Below are 13616 nucleotides of genomic sequence, written 5' to 3' on the forward strand. Positions count from 1 at the left end.
ACCTTTTTTCTAAAGAAAATGAAGATTTCTTTATAATGACGATACATGTCCTTGGAGCCATGGGTTATAAAACAATATGAACCCGGACAAGAAATTCTGAAGATATACATGGTCTTCCAAAACGTCATTTGAAAAGATTTTCAAAAGCATGAAATGAAGATTTTTGCTGTCATAATGTAAGGTATGAGATATATATTTAATTAGGCTGCAAGAAGCTCATCACCGGAAAGATAGGTGACATGAACTTGTGAAATATACTGCAGAATAGTTTCAATTTCATTTTGAGGTCGTTTAACTGGTGTTGTCCAGTATCCTTGGATTCGGAGGTGAATTTCATTTCCAGAATAACTACGATCATTTAACTTGCATACGAATGGCAACTACCTTGAATTTACATCCAAACTAGCAATACTTACTCAATTATTATTTTACCTGTAATAATCATTCAGAAATATTATTGTCTGAATTTGAAATTTCTATTTGTAGGGCCAACAAAAGACGAGACAAAGGTTTGCTTCGACACATTAGTAACAACAACTCAAAATTTTACTGATAGCAGTTTTGAAATTTACTTCAAGACTGATTCAACTGTCACAAAACATGGATTTCAACTACGGCATATCGTGGGTGCCCCCTGCAATGATTCTGTTATTGAACTCAACTCCGTCTCGGAATTAAAGCAATTTGTATCTCCTGAATATCCTGCGTATCCAGGGTAAGTTAAAAGGTTTATACAGATTTGGAAAACTTATTATTTAATTTTGTTTGTTATTTTATATACATTTATGCATTGTTGATGTCATTTGTGTCCTTCTGTTCCGTACTGTTTGTACACTGACATATCTTTCTTCAGATCATTGTACACGGGACCGTACACGTGCTACTTTGTTATTACACCCCAGAACGGTGCTGACGGAAACCTCATGTCCCTTAACCTATCTGGAATCGACGCTGCTGACAATATAGTGATATATGATGGTAAGTTAAATTTATTCACAGTACTTAAGATTGTTATGATTTATCATATCCTCCTATCATATCTGATTTTGTTTGATTTAAACCGAACGAACAAAGTATTATTCTACCGATCATTACTTGTATCTGGTACATTCCTTTCAAACTAAAGCTCCGCCAAGAAGTGAAGTACTCGCCCCGACGAAGTCCTATTGAGCTATTGCTCTATCACAATCATTGGCGTCCGTAGAGGGCTAGGTTTAAATATTTGATTTTGTTTGATTTAAACCGAACGAACAAAGTATTATTCTACCGATCATTACTTGTATCTGGTACATTCCTTTCAAACTAAAGCTCCGCCAAGAAGTGAAGTACTCGCCCCGACGAAGTCCTATTGAGCTATTGCTCTATCCCAATCATTGGCGTCCGTAGAGGCTAGGTTTAAATTTTAATTAACCAGTTTGTGTCATTATTTATGACAATACAATTTAGGTATTTGACATGTGTGTTCCTTGTGACAAGACTTTTCTATTGATAATACATTTGCGACGGCAGTCATCGATAAACCTTTTAAAAGCTTTGACATTTGCCTTAGTATGTTAACTGTAGGGGGTAGTTCTTTTCATATTTGACTTGTGTGTTCCATGTGACAAAGCTTTCTATTGATACCGCATTAACGGACCTATTACCCTTGACCATGACATTTGACATAATTTAAAATAAAATGTCTTCTGACAACTCTTGCATAATCTTATACTTGATGTATTACTGGAAGTATTGTGTATTGAACAATACAGTTGTTATTGTTACAGGAAATAAATATATATCATTCAATCATGTCTCTGTTCTAATTCTACAATCAGGAAGGAATAGTTCTGGGATTAAGCTTTTCCCAAGCAACCGCAAGAAACGTTCAACTGGTATCACAAACCAGGTCTTGGTACGCAATTCTGGATCTAGTGCATTCATAGAATTTACTGTAAATAGCCCGATGGGATCAACTGGATTTGTTGTGGACTATGTCTCACATCCCGTAACAAGTAGGTGTGATTGTTTATTTAACGTGATGGTATAGGGAAATCACGTGTTTCCGTTAAATAGGCAGAACATTATTGGATTCATATATGTAATATCTTGTAACACCAGTATAAGAAAGCACATGAATGTATTGATTGCTTTTGTTAAATATTACCATAACAATGACAGTTTAAAAAATGTCGATGGAGATCAGAAATATTTCAAGTAACAAATTTCTGAGTTTGAGTAGACTGTAGAAAGATTAAACTCATTTGTATGTAAAACAAGTAGATCATAGTCATGGTCAAAGTCACTGTTACTATTTTTAACGGGGCCGGTACGGGACATTTATTGCTTTAGCAATATCCAGCATGCTTGCTATTTCATGTTATGTGAAGTGTATTAGAGTAATTTTGTAAATTAGATATAGCGCGCTATATGATATTTGATCAGAATCATTGTCAGGACAAATATTTAACGAAGAAGATAATGTGGTTTATTACTGTCCAGATAATACCGGAGCATGCAGCACTTCTACTACTCAACTGGTTGCAACTTCTACAATACAGTATATTACCAGCACCAACTTCCCGGCCATTTATCGCAGGTAAACACTTTCAGTCGAAAAAAATGTTGTAAACCTTCACAATAAAATAACATCTGTTTTAACATACATTGGTATTTACAACTGACAAAACTACTCCTGATCAGATTACAACGAAAATTTGGGTAATCAATTGTTAAAAGCCGCCTGTCTGTTTGCCTACCAACAGTCATTAATGCGATTATCATTAGGTTTGATTTGACAGCATATCAAGCAGCAGGCAATCATCAACGAATGATGACTTGTTGTGTCGTCCTAAGGTCAATATCATAGTATCTAGTCAATTATAGATAAATGCGTCAATCTATTCATATGTTTGATATGCGAAGAGAAAACGTTAATACAGACATAGCGTCTTTCTGTCAATGTTCGTGTGAACAACCCGTTTGTCGGTCGGATATTTCATAATGCATCGTTGACGCTCACTGTTTTGTATTTTTCAGTGACCAAAACTGCACTTGGCATATATCAAATGCTAACTCGGGAATCAATGTTTTGTTCACGCTCATCACCTACCAGATTCAGGAACAGGGTTCTTCATGTGATGGAGATAGGCTCAACATTCAACAGGGTTGGTACTCACAGTAGTTTATACACAAAGTAGTTGATCTTGCAGGTGAGTTCATTCTACAGAAAGAAAGCCCCTCAATCATATGTTTGTGATTAGTTCAATTCAATCAGTAAAAATTCTATATTTTTATTTCTTATTTGTATGTGTGGATCTCTCACCATAGTCGGTTTACACTCGAAGAGAAATTCTGGTGGTTGTTGATAAAAACATTATTATACCTCAAGTTTAAAACCGTGCCTGTGACTTGCTGTAACGCATCAGGTGGCTAGGAAATAAAACATCATATATCCCTGAGCCGCGTGAGCCAGGGAAAAAAATCATAGCTTCCTGGGGAGCGGGTCACAATGGCGACCCTCGCATTCTTTTGCGAGGCGAGAAGTTGTTTCCCAGTTGTTTACAAATGGCAGTCGAGCATAAACGCAAATCTTTTCGTGCAGTCGGAGAAGAAGAGATATATAAAATGCTGCAAAACATGATTGCTCAGAACACAAAAATATCAACAAATGCATCTAAAAGAAACTGTCAATAACACCCAGACTTGGAATCGTATCAATTGAGCGACTTCGATCACGGGGGTTTGTAATAAAAGTTGTATTTCATATCTTCAGGTTGTTTTTGAGTTTCATCATTACTGGTTAATTTTTGGTATAATAAACGATTTATTGCCCTGGATGCAGGGTCATATGAAGGTTTATTTACCATCAACTATCATATTACCCTGCGTCCAGGGCGATAAAAGCATAGTAGAGTGTTATCAATAAAACATAAAATCAGTGTTTAATACTATGATGTTTATCAGTGTTGGGCCAAGCTATGGAGCTGATATAGTAACAGGAAACACCTCAAAAGAAATACCCACCTATCAGGGTGTTTTACTTCAACCTTTATATATACAAAAATAACATCTTACGAAATCATTGCAATTGAATATCATATTTTAAGTTTGTTGTTAGTCTTCATTGTGTTATGCTTTTTCATTTGTAACTTATTACAGGCCCAGGAAGGACTCCTAACATCAGGTGCAGTAACGCCCTATCACTGACACCCGAAGTGTTTAAAAGTAGCAGTTTTGATATAGAATTCCTATCTGACAATACCACGACCACGAACGAACATGGCTTTCTCTTCAGTTATATTTTGGATATCCCGTGCAAAGGTGGACCGACACAGCTTTCGGCCGATATCACGTTAAGGAATTTCAGCTCTCCGGAATACCCAAACTATTATCCAAGGTACATGACTCTTATATGTGTAGCTGCATTTTCGGAAATCTTATCATGTTATTCTTTTGTGTAATTGCTTTGTCATTAAACGTGACCGGTAATTTCCTTTTACCCCATAACAAAACAGTCATTACAATAAAAATGTATTGAGTAGATTACATGTAATGCTTCATTTTAGATATATAATTCCCATTGATAATAATCTTGCAGCACTGCCTTTATCGGGAATTACACATGTGAGTGGGTGATACAAGCACAGGAACCTGGGGCTGGTATTCTTTTACTATTAACCATTGACGGACTGAACGCTGGTGATACGGTACTAGTATATTCAGGTAATCTCTTTGACATACAACATAAACGTGTCACAGTAATGCCGTAGTGTTTTAAGGTCTGTGTGTACTCCTTAAATAGTTATGATCTGATATCACGTCTGTATTCCGCAGTAGTTGTTTACTACTGAACGATCCGACTAAGTTTCAACTAAGGGTATGTTTACACAAGGGTATGTATACATACTGTTACGAAGTTGTTTTTCCATTCAATAACAACCATAACAAAAAATTGGTACGTAATTATAAAGATGTCGTATGCTTCATATGTCTACGCAGAATGAAAGATTAATGCTATGCTTCTTCCGGAGACATTGGATATATTTCGGGAATGGTATAAAACACTGTAATTGTAGAGTATTTCAGAATGTATTGTATAGTACTTGTGGGGATCTTTAGATGCTTAACTATACGCCCGTCAAAATTTGACGTGAGTTTAATGGTATGGCGTTGTCCTTCTGTCCGTCCGTCCGTCTATTCTTCCTGTGTATTTGTTGTTTTTTTCCCGAAGATCTTCTACCTCTTTGCCACTTAGAAGGCCTTATAATCATAATATGAAGATGTGTTTCCCGAAAAGAATTTTGGCTTAATCGTTTTTGCAAAAGTTACTGCCCTTTGTTTATTTAGTATTTGTTTTTGTCTCTAGATCTCGTACATCATTAGACTGATCTCTTTGAATCTTGGTATATCATATTTTCACGATAAGAGTTTTAATCAATTGATTTTGCAAAAAGTTTGTTCATTTCAGTAGTTGATCTTAGGCAATCTTCTCCTACATTTTTGACTGATCTCATTGAAAAAAAAAGTTTTTATAATCATGATATGATCTCGTGTCCGGAGATTTACTTTTTTTCGACTTATCTCTTTGAAACTTGGTATGAATTATTTTACCATTATTAGCTCACCTGGCCCGAAGGGCCGGTGAACTTATGCTATGGCGCGGCGTCCGTCGTCCGTCCGGCGTCCGTCATCCGTCGTCTGTCAACTTTAAATTGCTACTAGTCCTAAAGTATTGAATGAATTTTCACCAAAGTTGGTCAGGAACATCCTTTGGGGAAGGGAAACAGATTTTGTAGTAATTGTTACTCATTGTTACTCTGAACCCCCAGGGGCCTGAAGGGCTGGGCCAAATAGGGGGAAAAGGGGTTAATCGTTTAGATCGCTACTAGTCATAAAGTTATGAATGAATTTGAACCAAATTTGGTCAGGAATATCATTGAAGGAAGGGGAACAGTTTGTATAAATTTTTACTCGGAACTCCCAGGGGCCTGAGGGGCGCGGCCAAATAGGGGAAATAGGGGTTAATCATTTAAATCGCTACTTGCCATACATTTATGAATGCATTTGAACCAAATTTGGCCAGGAAAATCCATGGGGGAAGGGGGAAAGTGTTTGTATAAATATTGACTATGACCCCTCAGAGGCCTGAGGGACGGGGCCAAATAGGGGAAATAAAGATTAGTTATTAAATCGCTACTAGTCATAAAGTTTCAAATGGATTTTCATCAAATTTGGACAGGAACATCCTTGGGGGAAGGGGAACAGTTTGTATATTTTTTTACTCTGAACCCACAGGGGCCTGAGGGGCGGGGCCAAATAGGGAAAATAGGGGTTGATCCTTTAATCGCTATTCATCATAAAGTACGAATGATTTGAACCAAATTTCGTCTAGAATACCCTTGCGGTAAGGGGGAAAGATTTGGTATAAATATTGACTGTGACCCCCAAGGGGCCTGAAATGTGGGACCAAATAGTGGAAATAGAGATTAGTCTTTAAATCGCTAATAATCATACAGTTCTAAATGGAAATCAACCAAATTTGGTCAGGAACATCGTTCGGGGAAGGGGAAAGAGTTTGGGTAAAATTCTACTCTGACCCCAACGGGGCCAAAGGGGTAGGGCCCAATAGGGGAAATAGAGGAAATTTCTTTAAATCACTAGTAGTCATAAAGTTATGAATGGATTTGAACCCAATTTGGTCAGAAACATCCTTGGAGAAAGGGGAACAGATATTGCATAAATGGTTACTCTGACCCTCCATCCAATAACCATGTATAGCATCGCTGAACGTTAAGGGATAAACACAATTCTGATGTAAAAAAAAATAGGCCCAAGGGTCTTTCCCCACCCTAAGGGACTTAGTTTCTTTAAACACAATCATGTCGTAAAAATAATCCATAGGGTCTTTCAATCCCTTAGAGAGTATATATATTAACAAATTGATCATGAAAATTATTTTTGACATTTGGTCAAATCCAACCAGGTGAGCGATACAGGCTCCACGGGTCTCTTGTATGGGGTTCTTTTCACGAAAAGAATTTGTATTCGACCATTTTTTGCAAAAGTTATTGCCCTTTGTTTATTTCTAGTACTGTATACCTGAATCTTGTCCGGAGATCACATCTGATCTACATTTTGCGACAGGTTTCTTTGAATCTTGGTAGGCTTTATCATTATGATATTAGGTTGTTTTTCAATGAGTTTAAGACTTAATTTATTATTTTCCGCATTCTTTTTGAAATTGAAACATTGACTTTGTAGAGAAAACTAAGATTTATAGTATGCCAGCAAAACACTCTTTAGTAAAAATCAAATATTTTATTGCAAGATATTATAAAACACTTTATGGCATTCGATGATAACACTATAAGGCAGTACTCTTGTTTTTTGTCGAGAAAGTAATTGGTTTTTGTTTTGTTTAATATATTAAATAAGGAAATTTAACTTGCATTACGATGTATATAATCAATGTAAAATGCCATCAAACACTAGGATGTAGATCGTTGAAGGCTAAACCACATTGGTCCATTTTTCGATCAGTATTGATATAATAGCTGGTAAAATAAGCCAATTCACTTTATAAAGGCAGTTACAAAGAACTTGGTGGGTTTTTTTTAAAGAAAGTTTGTATTCACATATATGTCTTTGTACATCCCTTTAAGTTGGACATTTAGTTTATTACCACTCTGTTTATACTATGAGCAGGGACCAACGATACCGGGACACGGCTTTATCCGACAACAATCAATCTGCAAGCAAATACCAGTGCCTCCACATTTCATTTTGCTCCGGGCAGTTCAGCTTTCGTATCTTTCACAGCAACAACTACTGCCAACATGGGATTCAATGCTCTTTATATGGCGATAAAACCCAGTAGTGAGTATATTTACCAACTAAACATAATATGAGATGTCTGTTCAGTTTTATTGAAGAATATCAAGTAATTAGTTCCTATGCATTTCCTGATATGCGATTAATGTAAATCTGGTGTTGGCTTTTCCTCCTCTGTATTTGATCTATGCTGTTCTTTACTTTTTCCCCAATATATCACGATTCACGAATCTGACAACCATCATTGGACGGACAGAAAAGACGAGATAAATCTGATATATCTCAATGAATATCGTTAGAGAGAAAAGTATTAGTGAAGCTTGTTTTTTATCATACAGAACGTTTCATGCTGCATATTTAACTAAACAAACTTGGACAAATTAATAAATGATATGATTAGCATGTATCTTGTAGCATTAAGACAAATTACTAGATTGAGATTGGACCAATTAATTTGAGAAAACTGCAGGTAAAGCGGTCTGTATAATGATGAAGCCTTATCTATACTGACGAATTTACTAAGATCAAATGATATTCATTATTCAATTAGTTACTTGATGCAGGTTTTTTTGCTTACAATTACACACTGACTGTAGATTTTGGTGTTGTCAGTTGGTTACTGACTGTAGATTTTGTTTTGGTGTCGAATACAGATTTCGGTGTTGAAAGTTAGTTACTTTATACAGGATTTGATGTTGACATTTGTTTACTGAAAATTGATTTTGGTGATGAAGGTTAGTTACTTAATGCAGATTTTGGTATTGAAGGTTAGTTACTTGATACAGGTTTTGTTGTTGAATGGTAGTTACTTTATACAGATTTCGGTGTTGAAGGTTAGTTATTTGATGCAGATTTTGGTGGTGAAGGCTAGTTACTCTATACAGGCTTTGGTGTTGAAGGTTAGTTATTTGATACAGATTTTGGTGTTGAAAGTTATTTACTTAATACAGATTTTGTTGTTGATAATTGTTTTCTGAAAACAGATTTTGCTGTTATTAATTAATTATCAAATTTAGGTTTTGGTGTTGTCAATTAGGTTTTGCTGGCAGATTTTTGTGGTGAAAATTAGCTTCTAAAACTAGATTATGTTGTTGACAATTACACACTAACCGTATATTTTAGCGTTGTCAATTATTTACTATATATTTTGGTATTGTTATTGGTGATTCTTTTTTATAGATACGTCCGTTGCCTGTTCTAACAACGGTTTACAGCCATTGGTCGCCACAACAGGTGTTCAGTACATCACATCACCAAGTTTTCCTGATATATACACTTCGTGAGTGACACCTACTATTGTTTGATATGCATTAAGTATATATATTAAATACAATACTTAACCCCTACAGTATAATCATTATACATTGAATTAGAAAACGTTTAATTATACCCCCGCAACGAAGTTAGGGGGGGGGGGGGGGGGGGGGGGTATATGGAATCAGGTTGTCTGTCCGTCCGTCCGTCCGTCCGTCTGTAGACGCATTTTGTCTGGACAAATCCTCCTAAACCGATGGGCCAATTCCGATGAAACTTCACACAAATATTAATGATCATGTGTAGATGTGCATGCCACTTTATTTTTCTCAAAATTATGGTTGCTATGGCAACTGGTCACTATAATCAGGTTTTCCAATAAGAACCATAACTTTAAGTTTGTCCGGACAACTCCTCCTAAACCGAAGGGCCAATTTCAATGAAACTTCACACAAATATAGAGGGCCATGTATAGATGTGTATGCCAATTTATTTTTCACAAAATTATGGTTGCCATGGCAACCTGCCACTATAAACAGGTTTTCCGATAAGAACCGCAACTTTCAGTTTGTCCAGTCAACTCCTCCTAAACCGAAGGGCCAATTTCAATGAAACTTCACACAAATATAGAGGACCATGTGTAGATGTGCATGCCACTTTCTTTTTCTCAAAATTATGGTTGCTATGGCAACTGGTCACTATAAACAGGTTTTCCGATAAGAACCATAACTTTAAGTTAGTCCGGACAAGTCCTCCTAAACTAAATGGCCAATTTCAATGAAACTTCACACAAATATAGAGGACCATGTGTAGATGTGCATGCCACTTTCTTTTTCTCAAAATTATGGTTGCTATGGCAACTGGTCACTATAAACAGCTTTTCTGATAAGAACCATAACTTCAAGTTTGTCCGGACAACTCCTCCTAAACCGAAGGGCCGATTTCAATGAAACTTCACACAAATATAGAGGACCATGTGTAGATGTGCATGCCACTTTTTTTTTCAAAATTATGGTTGGTATGGCAACTGGTCAAAATATTACTGGGTTATCTTAGTTAGCCACTAATTAACAGTTCCAATTCATCATTGACTCGTGCAGATTGCGGGGGTATTAGTTAGCCATCCTGGCGACAGTTTTAGTTTTGTAGAGAATTAATATTTGATAAAGTTAAAGATTTATTCATTTTTTTTTAACTTTTTTCACCCATCGACGGAGTCTTTGGTAAATGCACTTGACAAACACCTGTTAAATGAGATAAAAGGATCACCATCCATTACGACAGAATGGTCATGTATTGGTATTAGTCTCTTGAGAAACGTTTCTCTCTTATTACGACATATCAAGTGATGGTTCCTAGCAGTAATTACTCAAATTTTTGTTTAAATTTGTAATAAAGCTTATAATTTTTATACATTTGTTACTTTCAGAGTTTTATCTGTATCGACGTTGTAGAAATATCAATTGTTTGTCAGTTTTACTCAGTACTGTCTTTTAATTGATTCTATTAATTTAACCAGCAGATGCGATTTTTTAAGTCATTGAGTCAAACATATATGCCTGATAGAACACGTATTATGTTAAGAAGTATAGGTTTTCTGCAAATATACATAATGTCATTTGTGTTTTTAGATTGTTAACAAAATTAGATTTGTTTTACTTTTAGTGGTCTCTCGTGTCGCTGGACAATATCGACTGGAGGCGTGAATGCGGATGTTATCATGACAGTTACTGTGCTCCACACAGAGAGCGATGTGTGTTCCAACGATACTCTTGTGGTCAAAGGTATGCGTGTTTCCTGCATACATGCATAATAATTATCCAGCCCCATAAGTCCAAAATAGCATGTAAGGGTAGATACGAAGCTCAGAGGTTATCGGACCAAGAACCAGAATACCATGTTCAGGTGGGTAGGAAGCATAAAAATTGTCGGTCCAAGGCCCAGATTATCGCATTAATATTGGTAGGAAGCATACAGATTATCGGACCAAGAACCAGAATATCATGCTCCGGTGGGTAAGAAGCATACAGAATGTCGGTCCAAGGCCCGAAATATCGCGTTCAGGTGAATACAAAGCATGGATATTGTCAGTGTAAGGCCGAAAATGTAGTGGTGTATACAGCTCTACTTTGTGTTCAGCGATATATCATATTTAAAGTCTGTTTGGTATCTGCAAATGTTCAATACTTATGTTAATGCACCGATACAGGAAGGCAAACGACAGCATAACTTTAAGGAATTAATTCTTTGATATTTTATGACATTCCAGGAGCAGGTGCTAGTGCGAAAATTTTATGCAGTGAGCAGGTATCAACGACTGCTATAGAGTACCACTACAGGAACTTCGATATTCAATTCATAACTAATAATGGCGATAACAACAGAGGCTTTGTGATCAGCTATATTCTCGGTCCAGAAAAAAACAGTAAGTAATGGTATAAGCTTGACTCAGCAAACCGACAGTAAACCCAATCAAACATTATTTAATGTATATATTTAATTCAATGGTGTCAAAAATAAGGAGGGAAAACTTTCAGCTGTATTTCAGAAAGTTAATTAATTAATGGAATTACCACGACCTATAGTTCAAGCGATATAAGAATATCCGCGAATAATGCATAAAATGCATTGTTGATCAGTTAAATTTGTTTTCATTTCCCTTTTAACCGTTTTTACAGTAATTGATCAAGTGTTTGTTATTTTGCTTTCTAGAGTATATCTGGAGTGAGATGCTTGCAATAGCGATAGCGGCTTCAGTTGGTCCAGCAGTGCTCTTTTTGGTACTCGCTATCGTGATAATAGCCTACCTCAAACGAAATATGACTGTTCGTAAACATCAATCGCCAACCAGTTTGCGTTCATATACAAACGGTGGATTTATAAATAGTCGTGCGTCCGCAAATGGCCTCACTAATGGAGATTTACACATTGTCAAAACAGAGCAGGAAACAGCGCCACCCTGGATAAAAATGTTTCGGTCACCATCGCCAAGTCCGTACAGCCGCTATGATCGTCCGCATAGTAAATAACGTTGTCATCTGAATTTGATATTAAAACAATCAGGATTTCCTGCAGGAAATACAAATACGTCATTATACTCTGTTGGTGCCTATGGATTAATCTGTATAGTCTTAACTGCACCAATACTTTCGCCCACTTACAGAATATTGTTGAAATCCAATGTTTACCACGAACATTCATTTACTCATATCGTATATGATAAATATAAACGTACAAAACAAAATATATAAAAAATATTATTATCAAAATATGTAATCATGGAATGATATTCTGACAATATCATTAAGAAAAGCATGCAAAATTTTGTGTGTCGATTTTTAAAAACTATTTAACTTGAGTTATAAGGATCATGCTGTGAAACGTTTACTACCATACCACACGTGTTCACGAATGATAAGATGCAGTAGTGAATATGAGATTAAGGACGTGTTAATGAATGGTAAAACAAAGTAAGTGTTAACGGATGGTGAAACAAAAAAAAAAAGTGTTAACGAAGGATTATATTAAGGACGTGTTAATGGATGGCGAAACAACGGAAGTGTTAACGGAGGATAAGACAAAGGAAGTGTTAACGAATGGTGAAACAAAAGAAGTGCTAACGGACGATAAGATGCAATAGTTTTAACGAAGGATGCGATTAAGGACGTGTTAACGGACAAAGGGATAAAGGACGTGAAAACAGACGATGAGACCAAGGAAGTAAAAACGGACGATGAGATAAAGAGCATGCTAACAGACGATGAGACAAATGAAGTAAAAACAGACGATGGGATGAAGGACGTGCTAACGGACGATGAGACAAATGAAGTAAAAACAGACGATGGGATGAAGGACGTGCTAATGGACGATGATAATAAGGGCGTGATTGTAACCTGCTAACGAACGACGAGATTAGAAAATTATAATAAACAAATGGAGGATTTCATTTCACTGTGACATTTTGTATGTTGGAAGTAAGGTAACACTTGCTCCAAATTGTTTATTGACTGACTTTATTATGTAAGGAGATCGAGTAGGAGATGTGTTCATAATTTATAAAGTGTTTGATTTTACAAATGCTTTCTTCGCATTACGTTTTCGCTCCCTAGAGAGCTTAAGTCTGTGTGTTCTCCGGCATAATTTGTAAGCATTTTGAAAAGTAAACAACGTTAGCCGTTGTTAGCATTGACTGGCTTTTGAAAAGGTTCAGGCAATAATATTATAAAGTGCAGTGATTTACACCAACATCAAAATATGGTGATTTTATTTAAGTTATGTTCTATACAAAAGGTTCAGTACATCTGGCTACAACTATATACTGTATTTTATATCAATAACAGTAAAATGTTATTTTGTAAACCTTATGAACGGAGTGAGTGCTGTTCATTTTATATAAATACCATATAGTCGCAGGTTTATATGTTCGTTTCGTTTCTGTTTGATTGCATAAGGTATCATTAATCATAACGCACACCTTCTTTAAGAGACCAACCAACCAATTGTTTTCCCATAGACTTTAGTGTTAACGTTTTGGATTATTTCATTCAAAT

The 13616-nt window shown here is 36.1% G+C and overlaps 1 protein-coding gene across 1 annotated transcript in view; it reads left to right on the plus strand.

Moving 5' to 3' along the window:
• The window catches only part of LOC117341933 (cubilin-like), a 54297-nt gene extending 40813 nt beyond the window's left edge, over positions 1–13484 (plus strand). The window contains exons 32-43 of the mRNA XM_033903812.1: positions 487–715; positions 854–978; positions 1818–1994; positions 2482–2578; positions 3019–3146; positions 4141–4378; positions 4580–4704; positions 7687–7857; positions 8992–9091; positions 10732–10850; positions 11336–11491; positions 11779–13484. Of these exons, the coding sequence (XP_033759703.1) occupies positions 487–715; positions 854–978; positions 1818–1994; positions 2482–2578; positions 3019–3146; positions 4141–4378; positions 4580–4704; positions 7687–7857; positions 8992–9091; positions 10732–10850; positions 11336–11491; positions 11779–12095 (1982 nt within the window). The 3' untranslated portion in view covers positions 12096–13484. The remainder of the gene's footprint in view (positions 1–486; positions 716–853; positions 979–1817; positions 1995–2481; positions 2579–3018; positions 3147–4140; positions 4379–4579; positions 4705–7686; positions 7858–8991; positions 9092–10731; positions 10851–11335; positions 11492–11778) is intronic.
• The last annotated feature ends 132 nt before the right edge of the window (positions 13485–13616 follow it).

This window comes from Pecten maximus, chromosome 2 (assembly GCF_902652985.1).
Source record: "Pecten maximus chromosome 2, xPecMax1.1, whole genome shotgun sequence".
In the NCBI taxonomy this organism is placed as follows: domain Eukaryota; kingdom Metazoa; phylum Mollusca; class Bivalvia; order Pectinida; family Pectinidae; genus Pecten; species Pecten maximus.